General features: G+C 38.2%; 1 protein-coding gene across 1 annotated transcript in view; it reads right to left on the bottom strand.

Moving 5' to 3' along the window:
- Positions 1-55: 55 nt before the first annotated feature.
- Positions 56-20,448, bottom strand: part of pinx1 (PIN2 (TERF1) interacting telomerase inhibitor 1) — a 29,295-nt gene continuing 8,902 nt past the window's right edge. The window contains exon 7 of the mRNA XM_055186530.2: positions 56-761. Within this exon, the coding sequence (XP_055042505.2) occupies positions 165-761 (597 nt within the window). The 3' untranslated portion in view covers positions 56-164. The remainder of the gene's footprint in view (positions 762-20,448) is intronic.

The raw sequence follows: 20,448 nt of genomic DNA, 5'->3' as shown, positions 1-20,448 counted from the left end.
GAAGTGTTTTAAATGCATTTTTTTTTTCTATAAAAAAAAAACACAGCTGCAAATATAGCTTAAATATTTTTTTATTTTGTTTTGTCATGTGGTTTGAATATAGCGATGAAATTCATGGGCTCACTTTTGTGATGTAAATATTAAAAAGTAATCAGTTCTAGAAATCAATCAGCCTGCTTTCGCCGTTTCTTTTTCTTTTTATGTGAAACGTCAGTGTCTACATTTTCCACTGTTTCATATTCATTGACTGTCTCTGTAGATGTTTTATTCTTCTTACTCCTCTTCTTCGGGATCTGAGCTTCTTCCTCAGTGGCATCATCTATTACAGTAGGGGCATTGGACTCTTCACTCTCACCCTTCTCCTCTCTTTCCCTCTTCTTCTTCTTTTGCTTTTTCTTAGAGCGACTCGGCTCTTCCACGCTCTCTTCTGTTACTGAGGTCAATGCAACATTATCTGCAGTCTCTGTGTCATCTTCAGCGTTTTCCTGCTTTCTCTTCTTTTTCTTCTTCTTCTTCTTGGACTGTTCCATGTCGCTGGGGTCCTCTGTAGAGGCAGCTGGAGATGGTGCATTGCTGCTGACCCCAGGTGAAGATGCCGCAGAGCCGTTTCCCAGCTGAGATCTCTTGAGCTGGGCCATGCGCTGGGCAAAGTACTCTCGCATGGACAGTGTGCTGGTCACTGTTTTTAGTTGCTCCTCTGGGTTATTTTCTGTGTCATTTGCAACCTCCCTCTCTTCCTGAGAGTCAGGTCCACTGCTTCCCTAAGTAACGAGAAAAGGAAAATGTGAGAATAGTAAGAAGCAAAGAATTTGTACAATGTGAATCATAGAAAAAATGTAAGATTACGAGAAGGAAAGCCATAATGAAGCCACACCTCTAAACACATGTCACTGGGGCCAAAGCAGATCAAACATAAATAGTAATGAGATCTAATTAGCCACCTCGTAATAAAAAATGACTCCAGTTCGGTTTTCACAGGCAGGGTCACAAGTCAGTGAATTTGTCTGTCACATACACACAGTTATATACAGCCTGCAGTGAAATGTTGAACTGATCAATAGAAAGAAATAATAAAAAAATTGAAAAGTTAAAATGTAAAAATAAATGTTATTTAGTCTATTAAAGGGACATTCCACTTTTTTGAAAATAAGCTCATTTTCCAGCTCCCCTAGACTTAAACATTTGATTCTTACCGTATTGGAATCCATTCTGCTAGCACATTTAGCATAGCTTAGCACAATCCATTGAATCTGATTAGACCATTAGCATCGCGCTAACAAATAACCAAAGAGTTTCGATATTTTTCCTATTTAAAACTTGACTCTTCTGGAGTTACATCGTGTACTAAGACCAACAGAAACTTAAAAGTTGCGATTTTCTAGGCAGATATGACTAGGAACTATACTCTCATTCTGGCGTAATAATAGTAGTGATATTACACAATGCCCAAAAATAGTCCCCTGCCATTGAAATTAACCAGAGGCTTATTTTCTGGCAGTGCGTAATATCACTACGCCTGCTGCAGCCATGTTACATCAGCAAAGTCCTTGATTATTACGCCAGTTTGAGAGAATAGTTCCTAGCCATATCTGCCTTGAAAATCACAACTTTTAATTTCCTGTCAGTCTTAGTACACGATGTAACTACAGAAGAGTCAAGTTTTAAATAGGAACAATATCGAAACTCTTTGGTTATTTTTTAGCGCGATGCTAATGGTCTAATCAGATTCAATGGATTGTGCTAAGCTATGCTAAAAGTGCTAGTGCTAGACCCAGAGATCAGCTAAATGGATTCCAAAACGGTAAAAATCAAATGTTTCACTCTAGGGGAGCAGGAAAATTAGCTTATTTTCAAAAAAAGTGGAATGTCCCTTTAATGCAACCATATAAATATAATATAAATATTCTAAAGATCAAGCTAAGAAAAAAGCATTAACCGAAAAAGGGAAATTAACCAAGTATCATGACACAACTTAATTGGTATAGAGCAGTAATTCTCAAAGTGTGGTCCGCGGACCACTGGTGGTCCGCCAAACGCCCCCAGTGGTCCGCCAAAAGATTACCTAAACGAGGCAAGTGTTTATACAATTGTCACTTATTTAAGTAGATTTTTAATGCACTTGCAAAACTGTGATATCAGTTCTTGCCTTTCTGTTTTAATAACAAAAATGGATCGATTGGCTAAACCAAAGAGGAGTCAAAATAAAAGATCAAGCATCTACTGAAAGCAGCTAAAATCCACAGATCTATTAGTTTTGTAATGTACTAGTTTTTGTTCATGTGTAAAATCCCTGTAATTTCAGTGATTTTGGACATTAAGGGGGACATTTTTTCCAGTATTTTATTGTTACCATAGTTACAACCATAGACTTCATATACCCACCACCTCAGTTTTAGTATGTTTAATTGCATTTTTTTTTCACATGTGCAGTTCGTTGTTCATATTAAGCTGCAACTCATTTCACATTTACTTTTTTAAATGAAATAAAATTCATATAATAATTTCTGAACATAGCATTGCATTTGTTTTTAAAAAAATAGTTTTTGACTTGAAACAGTTGCATATTAAACTTAAACTTAGCTTATCCTTCCTATTTTGTTGTTTTTTGGGGGAGTGTTAGAGTGAGATTCTGTTAGGTGGTCCTCAGAAAAAAATTGGAAGATAAAGTGGTCCTTGGGCTGAAAAAGTTTGAGAAACACTGGTATAGAGTATAACTAGCAACACCAAAGTCAAGGGTTTAGTTCCCAGGGAGCTTATAAAATGTAAATCTGAAATGTGCTGTGCTTTGGATAAAAGCATCTTGCAAAAGTAGAAATATAAATGTTGTTAGAAACAAGCCAACCGCTTAATCCAAATGCACCGTCATGTACACACCCAAACACAGCTCCACCCTTAGTGCGTGGGTCTTTAAATACTTGAACGGTAGCTGTCAATCAACATGCTTAGCCATGCTGAGACTTGTCCAATGTATCTAATGACATCACGAAACCGCGTGTGAACTTTTAGCTGCTAATCATGTAAGAGACATTTATATAGAACAAACTTAAAAAAAGATACGCTATAAAAATATATAATTGTTTCAAAACAAACCACACTGTGCTCCTGTAGCTCAAGTGATAGCCTTGTGTAAGTATAAAAGATCATGGGTTTGATCCCAAGGAACGCATACCGATAAAGTGTATACAGCACATTGTATTGGCTTTAGATAAAAGTGTCTGCCAGGTGCATTAATGTAAATAGGCAAGCTTATATATTATGTGGTTTGACATATTGCTTATATAATTTATTTCTTCATTTTAATCAACATTTGTATTTATTGGCTACTGAACTCATTTAACAGGAAATCAACCTTAAAGTTCTGAATATTCTGTTTCTCATCCTCATTGACTTCCATAGTATTTCATTTTCCTACTATGGAAGAAGTTAATGGGTACTGTCAACTGTGTGCTTACCCTGATTTATCAAAATATCTTTAACAGAAGAAAGAAATTCTTAAAGGGTTAGATCAACATGAGGGTCCGTAAACAAGTACAAAAAATATATTTTTGGGTGAAATGTCCCTTTAAAAATTGAGCCACGTCAACCGATCCACTGCGTAAACGGCTGAATTCCACAGCAATCTCCTGAAAAACTCGCCGGATGAGTAAATGTCACTGCTTGTGCAAGCCAAAGGGCAATGGTTATTAGGGAAGTATTAAGGGAGAGAAAGAACCTGCTAGCACAACATACAGCTTAATCATAACAGGCCACAAGATGGCAAGACACAGTGACTATGTTGAAAGACCACAGAGGAACGCTTTGGATTAAAGCATCGTCCTGCAATCCTTTATCACAGTGACTCTCTCTCTCATTCATCTTCATTGTGCTAATGGCCTCCTCAATGCATAATGATTTGCGGTGAAGAATACCCGCGCTAACACACGCGGCTGCACTACGTTACGCAGGTGACGCCGCTGAAAACGGCATTTTTCAAAAGATGTATCGAGGGACTAAGCCGAAGAAAAAATTCACAGTGCTTGGGCTCATTTTCGATAAAAATATACACAGGTTGCAATAGTTTTGAGCAGGCAGAGAATAAAATGCATTTTATTACTGTCTGCAATGCTGTAGAGGTTAATCAGCATTGCTTCATTTTATTTTTTAACTCCTTAAAGGAATAGTCTACTCATTTTCAATACCAAAACATGTTACCACCCCAACCAAGAACTGTTGATACATCCCTCTATCATCTGTGTGCGTGCACGTAAGCGCTGGAGCGCGCTGCGACGCTTCGATAGCATTTAGCTTAGCCCCATTCATTCAATGGTACCATTTAGAGATAAAGTTAGAAGTGACCAAACACATCAACGGTTTTCCTATTTAAGACGAGTAGTTATACGAGCAAGTTTGGTGGTACAAAATAAAACGTAGCGCTTTTCTAAGCGGATTTAAAAGAGGAACTATATTTTATGGCGTAATAGCACTTTTGGGAGTACATCGACTCGCCTGAAAAATCCGCTCCCCTTCTCACTCTCATAATGGGAGAGGGAGGGTGTTACTGCGCCGAGTCGAAGTACTCCCAAAAGTGCTATTACGCCATAAAATATAGTTCCTCTTTTAAATCCGCTTAGAAAAGCGCTACGTTTTATTTTGTACCACCAAACTTATAACTACTCGTCTTAAATAGGAAAACCGTTGATGTGTTTGGTCACTTCTAACTTTATCTCTAAATGGTACCATTGAATGAATGGGGCTAAGCTAAATGCTATCGAAGCGTCGCAGCGCGCTCCAGCGCTTACGTACACGCACACAGATGATAGAGGGATGTATCAACAATTCTTAGTTAAGGTAATAACATATTTTAATATTGAAAATGAGTAGACTATTCCTTTAACTGGCACTGTCCTGTGAGCGGGACACCCGAGTTTACTTCAATATTTTTCATGTAAATGTTATCTATTACGACAAACTACATAATGTTGGAAAGGACTAAGAATGTAGTTTTCATATTTCAAAAACTTTAAGCAGTAATAATAATGCAGTGAAGAGTATGTAGCAAACCTCACACACAAACCTCATTTTTTTGACAGTTAATTTAATAAGATAATACTATATTGCATTATTTGTATTTATTACAATAAATTTACACTGCTGTAACCATTTTTTCTTATTTAATATTTTCACCTCCAGACAGTTTTTTTTGTAAAAGTGGCTTCTTTAAAACAAGACCAAAGTTAGGCTTCTAGACAAAAAAGCTATATTAATTTGAAGGGGTACTTCACCTTTTTAACCCTACTCAAAAAGGGCTGTGCCAGGTAAAGGGTTAAATCACTGTGCAGAACATAACATTTTTATAATTTTATAAAATATTGGGAGGCAGGTAAGGACGCACACAAATCACGAAAAGAAAGTGGAGAAATCACAGGACATAAGTAGATCAGGACAGAACCCAGATCAGATTTTAACCTGGATCCTCATAAATCTGCTTTTTATGTCAAACAATTATTTTAAATCTTTCACTGTCATTGACGAGTTTTTCCAGCTTTCCGCAGTACCGCTATTATCCACTGGTTGGCTCTTCCGCAACTTATGCAACCCGAAAGTAACGCCTCACATGTCAGAGTAAGGGGCTGGATACACCAAAGCTTTACGCCCGCGGCTGGCGCATGTTTTCAATTGATTCTAAATGGAAACTCAGCGTGTTATCAAATAAGGAAGCAACTAGCGGGTTTTTTCCGCGCTGAAAACCGGCGCTCGGGGTTTCTTCGTGCTCAGGGCCAAGAGTTCAAAAATATTCAACTTTGAGTGAAAAGCTCCGCTCGTCAATGTCAGTTCTCACATGGCCATCCTATTACAGTGGAGGAGGGGCGGGACATTACCACAGCAACCAACCGGCTCACAGCTGAAGTATCACAGCTACCAAAGCACTCGGCTGAAAAACAGCTGGCATTCGGCGTCATTAAGGCGGTTTCAGCCGCTTTTAAAAGTTTTGGTGTGTCCAGCCCCTAAGAACTCAGTGTATGTTCTGAGGATTGTGCTGAATGGGATCTCTATCAAAAGTCTTTCACAAAAATTGAATTCTCAAAATTTTATGTTTTTGAAGAAACCTACCCATATTTGAGAGGTAATAAAAAAGAACTAATAGGACTAGGTAGGATACAAGGTTTTTTTTAAAGCAAAAGGTTTAAAAAAGAACATTTTTGGAAGGCATTTAACGTTTGTGAAAATGCTGGCGCTGCCTGGCAACTTTTTTTTAAATGCTGGCGGCGAAAGAGTTAAGTAAGGGAGAATGTATAGGCAGCAGGCAGAAATAATCCCTGACAGTGTCTTGTATCACACTGAAGGGGGTTATTTCGGGATAACAACCTGCTCCCTGTACATTATCACTCTTATTACACGTCTATTTACCTCTTAAGGAGCATTACATATTGATTTGAACTATTTTATTACCCATGGTCGGGTAAAATATGGACAAACCCAGTCGTTAGTTTAAATGAATGTCCGGTAATTAGAAAATGTCCATATGTGGGATGAAACAACCTAGCATTGGTTTAGTTAAACCCATGTGTTGGGTTTGTCCATATTGTCCCTAAGCATTGTTTAAAACCGACTCAGCATTTTAAGAGTTTATCCTAAAACATGATATACACTATTCAATCACTGTCACTGGGTTTATACCCTTTCCAAAAGGGTAACTAAAAAGTTCATATTAATACCACAAAGGTACATATTACTACCAAAGCGAGCCTATTACATTGCAAAAATGACTTTCTAACTTAGTTTTTTTGTCTTTTCAGTAGAAATATCTGAAAATTAAACAAGATGCTTTTCTTGATGAGCAAAATTACCTAAGAAATTAAATCTCGTTTTTAGACAAAAAATGTACAATTGAAGCGAATTTGTGCTAAAACAAGCAAAAATATCTGCCAATGGGGTGAGAAAATTTAGCTTTAAGAAAAAAATAAATCTTATTTCAAGATTTTTTTCTCACCTTTATTTTTGCTTGTTTTAAGCCCAAACTGTATATTTTTTGTCTAAAACCTAGACTTATTTTCTTAGGTCATTTGGCTCATCAAGAAAAAGCATCTTAAATTTAAGAATTATTAGATATTTGTACAGAAAACAAGACAAAAATACGAAGTAAGAAAGTCATTTTTTGCAGTGAATAGCACCTCAATAGCACCTCAAAGATACATATTAGTAACAAACGTATACATATCTGTACTTTATTTGGACCATTTTAAAGGGTACTGTCCCAGTCCCAGTGACAGCTATGTTGACTATTTTCTCAGAGTAGGTGGTCGCAGTGGATACAATTTGTTGCTACAGGTCTCCAAAGAGTTAAAAAGATGCCCAGAGGAAAACCCAAAGGCCCGCAGGACTTTAAATTAAAATTTTCCCTTCAAAAGAAGCAGAATTCAGCTTTCCTTTTGCTTCGAGGAGCCGCGAGAGTCGTTCAGAAGTCGTGCGACTGGGGGGCATTTAATAGTGAACTGTGAAATGACTCTCTGGAGAGAAAGAGTGCATAAGAAGAGGGATGGAGTGAGTGGGGAAATCCTCTTCATCAGAGAGGTGATGATAGTGTGTGTGGTGCGATGTCTCGCCGCCTGGGGACCTCCATTAGGCTTATCTCTCTAATGTGCCGAGAGAAACGCTGCTAGAAGCAATCCCTCAACAGTGCTGAGCACGGATCGGGTTATACCACACGCATGCCGTCGCAAACAAACAAGGCAACCTGGAGAGCAGACGCAGACTTGACGCAACCTCAAGCTTCGTGTGCTACGTAAAAAAGCACGAGAAAAAACAACCTTTTCTCCATTCCTGCTCTTTTTTCTCTCTCGCTCGCTCTCCTCCTGGCAGATGGGAGGCCCCAGGAAGAGGATGCGTTCCCTGAACTGTGTGCAGTGTTCAGATAAGGGCCGCTGCTGCAGCAGCTACGGGCTCCTTCCTGCTCTGTTCTCCCCAGGCATAGGCGGTTTGAGCTGGGGGGGTTAGGGTTGGTCCTGTAAAGGTTCTGGGATTGGGAGGGGGGTATTTAGAAGGCTGCGATGAGGAAACTGAGGAATAAGACATCGGGGTTGACGCCAACACACCGCAGAAGACAGTCTGAGCCAGGCGTGGAACGTGAAAAAATGTTCGAAGTCGAAATGTCTTTGAGTGTGTTTTCCAAACCCAAATCGTGACGACACTTTGGAATTTGCTGCAACTAATTTGTCCCACTCTGTGCTATGTCAGATAGTCCTTAATTTATAACCCAATATTCCTCCTGCATAGAGACACAGCACTATGTCTGCGTTAGTTTAACAGCGCAAATGCAGCGTCAGCAATAAGAACTTTGTGTCCGGGGATTAAAGACTGCAATATGGTACAATAACAGTGCTATATATAAAGTTATGATTATTTTTTTATTAATATTTTGCAATACCTGAACAATAATCCCAGTTGAGGATGTTAAAAAGTCGAATAAGGATTTATTAATGATGTATACATACACAACGAAAAGGATAAGCAAAGTCAAGTGAAAATTGGTAGACGCAAGACACACTAGCGCTTTCGCACCTTGTGCTTTAATAAAAATGTTGCTGTAGTTGATCCATTTTAAGAAAACCTCAAAATGTTTTTCCTCTACTTAATCTGGAAGCATTGAGGATAATTTACTCCTCCGAGGCTTCCAAGTTAAACTATATTCTAAACAAACCGCATAGCAGGCCGATGGATATTATCGAGATGATATCGGGAAGAGGGCCGGTTGTGCGAATGCGTTTTCATTGTCCTGCCACTATTATAAATTTGGTGGTGGCCTGGGCTTATGGATCGAGACCCAGACTACCCAGCTGTCCCTCCCTGATGAGGAGAAAGGACCCGCCGCACCATCCTTCATACCATTCACGTAGGTGGACAGCGAAACAGGTGGCACCCACGCAATGCACTGCTTTGCATTGTTTAATGAGCATTTTAACATGTCTCGTAATACAAGACATTACGTGATTGTAATGTAATGAAGCAGAACGAAACAAATAGACCAATTACATGCCATCGTTTATGATACAAAAATACTTCAGAGAAAGGTACATTTTCTTTTATAAGGGAAGAGATGAGTTTTTGTAAATTGTGTATCAAACTTTAAAGAATTTAATGCATACGTTTAAAATAATTAAAAATTATTTGAAGAAAAAGTTTAAAAAATGATAATGCAGTTGTCGCACATTAAATTAACGCATATTATAAAAATATATGACTTGTGTGTTTCACTATCCCAAAATAAATGGTGACCACGTCTCTGGTCCCCATCCACTTTGTCTGTAAAGGTAAAAAACAGCATGCACCATTTCTGATAAATATCTCCTTTTCATTGGAAGTTTTACTAGTTTCGTAGACATAAGAATAAAGCTTGTTTTTATTTTTAGAAAATTAAAATTTTGGGTAAACTACCCCTTTTAAAGAGCATTTGCATGATGAACATCTCTATGGGCTTTAAATCAAAAGTAAAAAAAAATAAAAAAATAAAAATAAAAAATCCCCAAAACTGTTTTAGCTTACAATCATATTATTTAATTTCCTGCTACAACATTTCAGTCATAATGATGGACAGAAACAAATTTAATATAGATACTTAAGAATTCAAGCCGAAAAACAATTAGACTGACAACATAAAATATGTTAATTGAAGGTGCTACATGAAAATGCAGAGCTATCCGAAAAGCACCAAATGCAAACAGTAAGTAAGAGTGATGCAAACCTCTCCACCAACCCAAGACCTTCATTACTTATCACGTGTAACAAATGGCGACAACACTCTGCATAGGGCATCATCACTAAACTATGCTTGCTTTACAATGTAAAGTGCTTGCCTCTCCGTGCCCTCCGAGGAGCTGATGTGTCAGCCTTAAGATGGAGGACGCACCGTTTATTCTCTGCCCTGCTGTGATTTATTAGATTAAACCGGCGGTGATTAAATGCAAGCCGGGTGCCGTGAAAACAGTGGTGGCGGCGACTCTTAAAAGCATCAGGCGGTTAGCTTCCTCTGTACGGTAATCACCATGCCGGGGCAGTCCTGCCTAGCCAATAATGACTGCTGGGCAGTTTCGTTTACCCATTTTTGTTAATGCCGTTTTCATTTTCACACTCATTTGTAGGTGTCAATAGGTTGTATGGGCTTGAAGCCAGTTGCCAGAGGGTACGTAGCAAGCAGTCATTTCAAGCCCATCCGTTATTATTCTGTAGCGGCAGCAACGCAACCTGTCAACAGCGCGAGGGAGGCCGTGCTTTTGTTTGAGGCAATTAGATGTTATCTGAGAACATATTAGGGCTCCCGCACTTAAAAACAAACATGTCTTTGAACACCGGCGCAAAGGCGTTGGTTACTGAATTAGTCGTGAAGCCAAACATGGTGGACCACATGGTCACAACGTGACATTTTGCACTGCAATCTGCTCCCGACTGAGCACAGATTTCTTAAAGTGACTGTGTTGAGATGATGATGTAATAATCTTGAAATCCAAATATTAAAACTTTTAAAATAAACTTTATTTTGGTCTTCTGCTTATTTTTGTTAAAAATTATAGAGTACATGGCTTAAAAATTATTAAGACTAAAGATTAGACTTATGAGGTGCCTAATCTTATTATTTTGATAAAAAAAGTAAATGCAAAGTAAGAGTATCAAAATAAGAAGCATACAGTTACAAATCTCTTCGTGTACTATTTTGCACATCATTTCAAATGACATTCAAATCAAATTTGTAGTTTTTTCCACAATTAAGGGGAAAATTTTCATTACCGCAACGTGTCCATGACTGGATTTGGGTTCTTTGACATGGAAATATTTAAAATTAAAAAATCTAAAAAAATAAAAAGCTTCAGTGCATGTTATACTATAAACATTTACAATAAAGAAACATGTGGTATTTGGTGATCATTGGTAAATGTAGAGACAATAATAAGGCATATAAATGAGTCCAAGACCTATTTTCTCATCCTCCGCAACAATTTTCAATCATTGTTTAAGCCCTCAAGGAACTAACATCTTCAATTTGTTGGAAGGGACATAATTTATTGTGACACTCAAGATGGCTACCAGGTAAGCAGTTCTTGTTTTTTCTCTTCAAATAAAATTTTAAATTTTGTTTGTTATAGTACCTAGACAACGGTTTAGTTCTCATTACCGAAACATGAGTTTGTAAATGCATATATTTAATGTAATATGTTGCGGAAATGATAATTTTTTATAATGGTAATCTAAAAAATGTAAATAATTCTATAGGAAATATTTTTTAACTCCTCTAAAATATTGGTTATAGTAAGTTTAGACCTTAAAAAATGGCTTCAAGGGCTTTTTAACTCTTTCACCCCCATCATTTTTTTAAAAAGTTGCCAGCCAGCGCCAGCGTTTTTCATGATTTTTACCAAAGTTTAATGCCTTCCAGAAAATGTTCTTCTTCAGATATATAAACATACAATATACCAAATGAAAGAACAGACCCTCTGCTTCCAAACAAAAAAAACCGTTTCATCCTACCTTGAGTAGTTCTTTTGTAATCAGCTTTTGAATATGGGTAGTTTTCTGCAAAAACACCACATTTTGAGCAAAAAGCAGAGATAATTCCATTTTTGTGACGGACTTTTCATAGAGATCCCATTCAGAGCGATCTTTAAACAGACACGGACATGCAGCAGCTTGCCAGAGGACAATATTTCCGTGTTTAAAAAGTTGCAGAAGGGCGCCACCTAGTGGATAATAGCAGTATTGCGGAAAGACGGAAATACTCATCATTGGCGGAGAAGCGTTTTCTCTTGATTGACGAGATATCTCGTCAATGGCGGGGAAAGAGTTAAAAATTGTGATGCTGGACACCTTCTAAATCTGGATTTTGTGAGAATCACCCATGTATGTTCAATGAGGGTCTGTATAGTTTTATAGTCTAAATTTCTTTAAAAATCCTCACTTGTCAATATCTTAAAATATTCGTGTCATTACAAATTCACTTAATAATTAATTGTGAATGCAACTCAGCAGTTCTGTTATGGGAGCTGGCCTGCTACTGGCCTGCTGGCTAAGTTTTTGCATCATCAGCAGCATTTCTGTCCATTCAGCCCCGCCCACTATCCGGCTCCCATGCGACCAATGGCAGCCCTGCCTCTTGCCCCTTCACCACATCTGCCAAACGGTGGAGCCTCTTCTTCTCATTTGATGAGAAGGTGGCGCTGGGGGAACGGGCAAATCAACTGGCCAGCGATCCTTCATGAGGACGGGCGTGGGCTGAATTAGTACAGCTACAGGTACCACCCTCTAGTCGGCAGCTTTGTGTTTGAGCCAGTGTGGGAGTGAGAGAGGCCACAGGGTCACGCCAACCCCTGTAAGCACAGCGAGGGGAGATGCCCGATCGACTGAAAGAAACCATGGAGACTGTCTCGCTTCTTACTTCCACAATTTATTACGTTCATAAAAACATTTAACGAAGATTTTTATGAAGATATGCATCTAACTACACAATATGCCCACCGAAATGAGCACTGGATTGGTCAAGTAAGGATTATTTTTAGTGCTTGTTGTTCAAAAACTTTAGCAACAGGTAGCACCCTAAAGTTTTATACATGGCATTAATGGCACATATATAAAGAAAAAGATCAAATGAAATATAAAATGGCCACAACTTTAAATGTATGTTTTGCATAAAATATTAAGCTGTATTTCATGCTTTTAATGCTAGTCATCCACTCGATTCTCAAATTGAAAATCTAGGGTGTAATATAGCATTACATGCAAAGATTTGATGTAAACATGTTAACATATTGATTATTAACATAATAGACAATATATATGGAAAAATGTAAGTGGGCAGACCATATCAGACGATAGTTTAAAACACTCCACGCATACAGATGGAGTTTTCACAGGAAATATATAAGCATAGGCCTTAGCGATCCACCATTGACGCAAAGAGCAGTGGTAAAAAATGACTAAGTTTCACTGATGTATGAAGCAGTCGAGAATCCATTTATCAGCGGGCCCTCAGCGGTCGCCTGCTCGGGTCCCTCAAGTCACAGGCCGCGACGCTCCCCTTTTGACTGATTAATTAGCCAATCACAGGACATTTTTCACCAGCAGCAGGAGGGTTTATTTCAGCTAATGCTGGGGCCTGGCAAACCCAGCCACGTTCGAGCAAACTCGGCTCTTTCCTTTGGGCCTGCCGCATTGGAGGGGGCTACAAAGGGGCCGAGGGAGATAAATCACACCCACTCCTTGTGACTCCATAGACACTACCATACAACCTAACTAAGGCCCACGAGAAGAGAACGAGTCAACGAAAGAGAGAGAGGTGGGTAGAGAAAGAAATAATGGAGGAGACATCAAGAATAAATACTGAAAGGTACAAAAATGTGATTCGAGAGAGAAGTTAAAACAAGGCATGAGGAAGGAAATGTTTTGAAAACAACATCTGCGAATGCTGATCATGGACATCACACTTCCAGCCATTGAGATGTTCCCACATTTTGTTGGAAGAGTGAAAGGAGGTGATGGATGACGGTCAGGCCTCCAAGAGGGCATCTGCTTGGACATGGCTGTCACTTTGACAAGCCATTAATTATAGTGTCGATCATAATCTTTCAAGATTCTTCAAGTGTGTACAAGAAAATATGTAACACTGCATATGACGCAGAGACAGATTTAAAAAATTTTGATTAGGGCTGTTGTGGTAACCGCAATCCCATGTTACCACGCTACTGACAAGCCGACCACAGATGATGCCATGCAACCGCAACCACTGCGATGTTCACATTTCATCCATGAAGCTTCGCCCTTCTTTAAAGAGCGGCTTATGAAAGTCCCAAACTAAAATGTGTGTTTCAGCTGCCTTAATTTGAAAACATCTTGCACTGACATTTCTTAACATATATTGGTGCCATTATTTTGTCTTAAGATGCAAATCAGTTCAGCGCATTTTTAAGGTATGTTTGTAAAAACGACTTAAATGTCTTAACTGTTCCACCGCCAGCGTTTTTTAAAAAAGTTGCCAGCCAGCGTTTTTCATGATTTTCACAAAAGTTTAATGCCTTCCAGAAAATGTTCTTCTTTAAATATATAAACATACAATATACCAAATGAAAGAACAGACCCTCTGCTTTCAAACAAAAAAAAAACGTTTCATGCTACCTTGAGTAGTTCTTTTGTAATCAGCTTTTGAATATGGGTAGGTTTCTGCAAAAAACCCACATTTTGAGCAAAAAGCAGAGATAATTCCATTTTTGTGACGGACTTTTCATAGAGATCCCATTCAGAGCGATCTTTAAAACAGACACGGACATGCAGCCGCTTGCCATAGGGCAATACTTCCGGGTTTAAAAAGTTGCGGAAGACGGAAAATCTCGTCATTGGCGGGGAAGCGTTTTCTCTTAATTGACGAGATATCTCATCAATGGCGGTGAAAGAGTTAATATAATTAAGGTCTAGTCCTGGATTAATCTAAACCCTGTCTGGGAAACTGCCTGTATAGGTTTTATCTGCACTTTTATTACCCACATGTATTTCTACATAATTTTAACCAAGTAACACTGGATATAACGTTGTTATAGCTGTTATAGATAGCTTGTTCTGAGATTTATATATTTATATTAGGGATGTGCATTTATGTCATTTTTTCATTTCGATAAATGTACAATATGCATCTATCTGCATAAAATGCAAGACTTCAACTAAGTTTTCAACTAAGAAAGTTTAACTCCCTTTGTGGATGTGCATCATAAACAGCGCGCTTTTAAACACGTCCAGTCAAAGCACAAGCTTCATAACATTAAGCAGCTTTAAGTCTTTTGCTATCATTTCAGCGATTAGCTGTGTCGTGTCGTCCTCTTACCTCAGTCAAGATGTAATGTTAATGCTCGTATGGCTCTCTGGTATCTCTTGACATGATGTTTAAATATGAGATGATAACCCATTGAACTTTTGACGGCCTGTACATTTTGTACCTGACTGACTGTATTTCCAAAATCACGACATCCTTTTAAACCATAGTGCCTCAGTGATTTGAGGTGTGGTCGGCTTCACGGGATCGGCGGGTTGGCGCGGAATTATCCATTTGTATTTGAATCATGCATGGTAATGTTATTGATGTCATACGCCGGTCTGCGTAGCTCGACACAACGTCAAACACACATCTCCAGACCAAGTCTTTACTACCACATGCGCTTGCAACGCTAATCAGACATCCAAATGCCGCCATATCCACAATAAATAAATAAATAAACCCACATGATCATCGTTTTCGTGATCGATCATCGATGCCACGTTCGAGTACTCGAGCAATCGAGTACTCATGCCATCCCTAATTTATATATATATATATATTTTATGTAAATAAATAGAGTATGAAAACAAATAAATCATTATTTAAGTTTGAGACTTTTTTGTTATTCACGACTAATCGTTTGCAGAATAAACTTGCTTAAAAATGCTTATAATTATGTATATATAAATACTCACAGATGCAAGTATATATTTAACATGTTTTTATATTTATCTATATTTTAAATTTATATATTTAAATACTAAATTGAAGTAGATTATTTTTTCTTAATTATACATGCATGCGCATGTACTTATATGCACATAATTATTATACACAGTACACACATACATAATATGATGCAAACAAACTTTTATTCTGCAAACGCTTAGTTGCAATTGATCGTTTTGTGGCCCTAATTTTTATTTCTTTAAGACACCGCTGCGTTCTGTATTGAACAATAAAAAAAAAATTGGCAACAAAACCACAATGTTTGAATAGCAAACTAGCGTCAAATAACTAAATTCACATCAAATCAAAAGTCTAACTTTGAACTTTATGCAAATCCCACAAACATCTATCTCTGTAACGCTCTTTAAAATCAAGGTAATAAGACTTTTGCAGGACAGGGTGTCTTGAAACAGCCACTCCTATCCATGTGTGTATGTCTGAACACTGTGACAGGAGATAAGAGACTAGCAGGAAGCTCTGAGAGAAAGAAGGAAAACCCCTGGTGCAAGAGGTGGGGGAGAGAGGGAGGTCGGCCAAGACACAGGGCACTCGAGCGGCCTTTGAGATCGACACTTACTGCAATAATGATTTGACAGTGACACAACCCTTAGTATCTCCAGCTAGCTTACATCACCCATTATACAGAATCAACTAATGGACGATATATAATCCGTGTGTGCTTAAACTAATGCTTTTACCATACAGTGTATATTAGACATCAAGGCTCGTGTCGTTGTGTTATGAACCCAGGATGCACCTATTAACCTAGGTGAAAAAAATCTTACATTGCCTATATCGTTGCTCAAGCACACAATACACGCAAACAACCGCCTCCTCACTGCCTTCCTATGCAGGTCTAAATGCCCCTCTTTTACAGGGCTTGCCACCAGCCCTTCGTCGCATGGCCTCCTGGGATGCCATTGTGAGCCTGTTCAGATTGGTTTTCAATCCGGTCAATGGAGTCCCTCCAGAGCAGGACAATAACAAACTGCAACAAAACGATTAGCAGAAGAAAAAAATAAAAATAACACGCTGACGGCAGTTCCAATTTTAAGCAAACCATGAAGCTTCGCTATTGTGTTGTGGTTCTCGGTAAATGGGTTGTTTAGCGGGGGTACAGATTTGGGGGTTTCAGACCTGCAGCACGTACATTAGCTGGATATGGAAATGCTATATCACAAAACACTAAGGCAAACACTGCCACAAAGACGGGAAGGTACACTGGTGAACATTGTTTAAAGGTGCATTGTGTAACTTTTAGAAGGATCTCTTGACAGAAATGCAATATAATATACATAACTATGTTATCAGTGGTGTATAAAGACTCTACATGATGAACTGTATTGTTTTTATTACCTTAGAATGAGCTGCTTTTATCTACATACACCACAGATTCTCTTACATGGAAGTCGCCGTCATGTTTCTACAGTAGCCCTAAACAGACAAACTGTTCTATAGAGCGAGTTTCGTCCCTATATCATCTCAGACAACAACATGTTTTGTCCTGTGGCGGCTACTATATGCGTTTTAAAATTGAGGTGTGAAGTAGGGTCAGTGGTAGGCACCTTTTTTAAAAGGTTTTCTATGGGCGCCGTTTTATATGCTAAAATTCAAAACTTCTAACCGGCATTATTTTATCATGTGGGTTAGGGCTGTGACAACACATTTGCATGACACGCCAATCGTTTTGTCAACATAAGCTCAGTTGAATCTACAGGTGGGTGTACAAAGCCTGGGTAAAAATAGCACATCTCACTCTGATCCGCGAAAAGACGCGCCAGCATGGGTTTAAAATTAGACATTGCAGAGATGGGAGATAGAAAGAACCGGAGAACTTCTAGCCTACATTAACACCAAAAACATTATAGATGGGAATTAAGGTTTAACCGTGCATTCACACCACCACCGGCGAGATAAAAGCTCTGGCTTCCCTACTATCAACTCTATAGAAAAGGTGTAGCGGATGCTCTGACGCTTGAATGCATTCTCTGGAATCCTCTCAAGCGGAGGTTTCCGATTGGTTGCTGCCGAACGTTTCCGCCTTCCGATTGGTTGCATCATAGCTCATTACCGCCGGCTCTCATTGAAAATGAATGACTTCCGGCTAGTTTGACGCTCTCGCCGGTGGCGGTGTGAAGGCACAGTTTGGCATCAGTGCCCAGTTAAGGAAAACTGATAGAAGATAAGAAACATACAAGTATGTATATTGCCATACCACAGAACTCATTACAATATGCTAACTAGATATATATAACTTATTGTATATGTATATACCTTATGCCTAGATTTAGTCAAGGGGATTGTAGGATTATTTGGTTCATAACTTTCTATTCTGAAAGTTTTATCAATTGTGCATAATGTGTCTATTTAGTAGGGCTGGAATAATTAATCACATGTCCCATTAAAAATGCCTGTCTGAAATCAATTCTGAATCGCAAGGCACCAATTTTGTGTTTCATGCACAGCTTGTGTGTATACTAAGGCATTTGGTCAGTAGGAAGTCCTTATCAATCTAAAATCATTATGAGTCGGAGTTGTTTATAATGTGCATTTAAAAAAGCAACACTCGTTAAATAAAATCATTCAAAATATTCTTTATCATCATGAACATACCTGAAACAATTTGAAGAACAGCGATATAAATATTCCTTAGACATTTACTGGAATATTGTATGTAATGCTGCTACTTCTGTGGCACAAAGAGAGTTTCTGCATGAGAGCGCCCTATGGCTTTGGGATATGCCGGGATTTCACCGCAATTAATCGTTACAGTCCTACTATTTAGAATTTTCAGTAATGCAGTTATTTTGGGAAAAATGTGAATCTGCTTGCGCTCCTTAAATTTTCAAACCTTGTCAGTAAATTATGAGGCAAAAAAATAATAATAATAATCGTTCATTAATCGTAATCGATGTCAAAATTAAGGTTTTGATTTTAGGTTAAATCGTCCAGCCCTAGCTTAAAATGACAAAAAGGCAGTGCAGCACAGCTTGTGTTTACAGGTGTTTTAAGTGCTTTGGTGTGATCCTCCCCTAAGAAACCAAAAGCAACGATTAAGAGCACAAAATATATAGGAGCTCCTTTAATATCGTTTAAGAACCATCATAGGGGCAAAGGGTTGCTAGTTTGAAAATGCTACAATATAACCTAATTTAACTTTATTTTAATTTATTCACAACAAAGATCCCCAAATTACATGTGTTGTTATTCCATAGTTTTAATGGGTTTAAATTAGCCCCAGGTATCGACCATTTCATTTGATCCGATCTATATACGTAACGCTGATGTTATATATGATATATATTTGCTGATGTTAAAGACTTAATCCGTCAGCATGGAGCAAAAATTCTCACAATATCTATGAGCTCATCTAACTGCAATGTCATACAATATGGTGCTTAGCAACTAATTCACTAAAACCAAAACAGAAAAATAAGCCACTGGTAAGAACACACATCTCTGCATGTACCTGTTTGTTGTCAAACACACAGAGTAATGATGAAGGGATTTAATTATGGTTCTTGTAATGCAGTACTGAATTGATACTGCAAATACTTCACTTTAGTCTTCATTTATTTGGCTCAATTTAACTGCGTGCTTAAAGGAATAGTCTACTCATTTTCAATATTAAAATGTTATTACCTTAACTAAGAATTGTTGATACATCCCTCTTTCATCTGTGTGCGTGCACGTAAGCGCTGGAGCGCGCTGCGACGCTTCGATAGCATTTAGCTTAGCCCCATTCATTCAATGGTACCAATCAGAGATAAAGTTAAAAGTGACCAAACACATCAACGTTTTTCCTATTTAAGACGAGTAGTTATTTGAGTTTGGTGGTACAAAATAAAACGTAGCGCTTTTCTTAGCGGATTTAAAAGAGGAACTATATTGTATGGCGTAATAGCACTTTTGGGAGTACTTCGACTCGGCGCAGTAACACCCTCCCTCTCCGATTATGAGAGTGAGAAGGGGAGTGGACTTTTCAGGCGAGTCGAAGTACTCCCAAAAGTGCTATTACGCCATAAAATATAGTTCCTCTTTTAAATCCGCTTAGAAAAGCGCTACGTTTTATTTTGTACCACCAAACTTGCTTGTATAACTACTCGTCTTAAATAGGAAAAACGTTGATGTGTTTGGTCACTTCTAACTTTATCTCTAAATGGTACCATTGAATGAATGGGGCTAAGCTAAATGCTATCGAAGTGGCGCAGCGCGCTCCAGCGCTTACGTGCATGCACACAGATGATAGAGGGATGTATCAACAATTCTTAGTTAAGGTAATAACATATTTAATATTGAAAATGAGTAGACTATTCCTTTAACATTAAAAATATATAAAAACTTGCCACAGGTGCAGCTTTTATTTTTGTAAAAATAAGAGTTACATTTTTAACATTGTTAGAATATGTCATTAAAAATAGGGGTGCACCGATATATCGGCCGATGATGCTTGCTGTGCTTCTCAATGAATTGGTGAAATGCTGCTATAAAGCCAGAGGGCGCTCAATATGCGCTGCAGACGAAAAACCATACACACGCAGCTCCAGGAAATGGCTTAAGGATATATTTATATTGCTGTTCTTCAAACTTTTTCAGGTATTTTCATGATAATAAAGAATATGTATAATGATTAGGTTTAAGGAGTGTTGCTTTTACAAATGCATGTTATAAACGAGTCAAACTAACAGTGATTTCAGATCGATAAGGACTTACTGTTCAAAGGCCATAGTACATGAAATAGCTGTAAATAATATCGGCTGTGCGATTCAGAATAGTTATCAGCCACGTATAATCAGTGTATATCCGCATTTATCGGTGCACCCCTAATTAAAAATCATCCAAATAAATCACCCGGCTGCTTACTGAATAGTGATTGGTCTTCTTGCATCTATTTGCAATGCATCCTAAATTATATTGCAAGAGCGCTGTGCACATGCCAAGTGTCAGAAAAGCTA

The sequence above is a fragment of the Misgurnus anguillicaudatus genome, chromosome 18, assembly GCF_027580225.2.
Source record: "Misgurnus anguillicaudatus chromosome 18, ASM2758022v2, whole genome shotgun sequence".
Lineage (NCBI taxonomy): Eukaryota > Metazoa > Chordata > Actinopteri > Cypriniformes > Cobitidae > Misgurnus > Misgurnus anguillicaudatus.
This window is presented reverse-complemented; position numbering and strand designations above follow the sequence as displayed.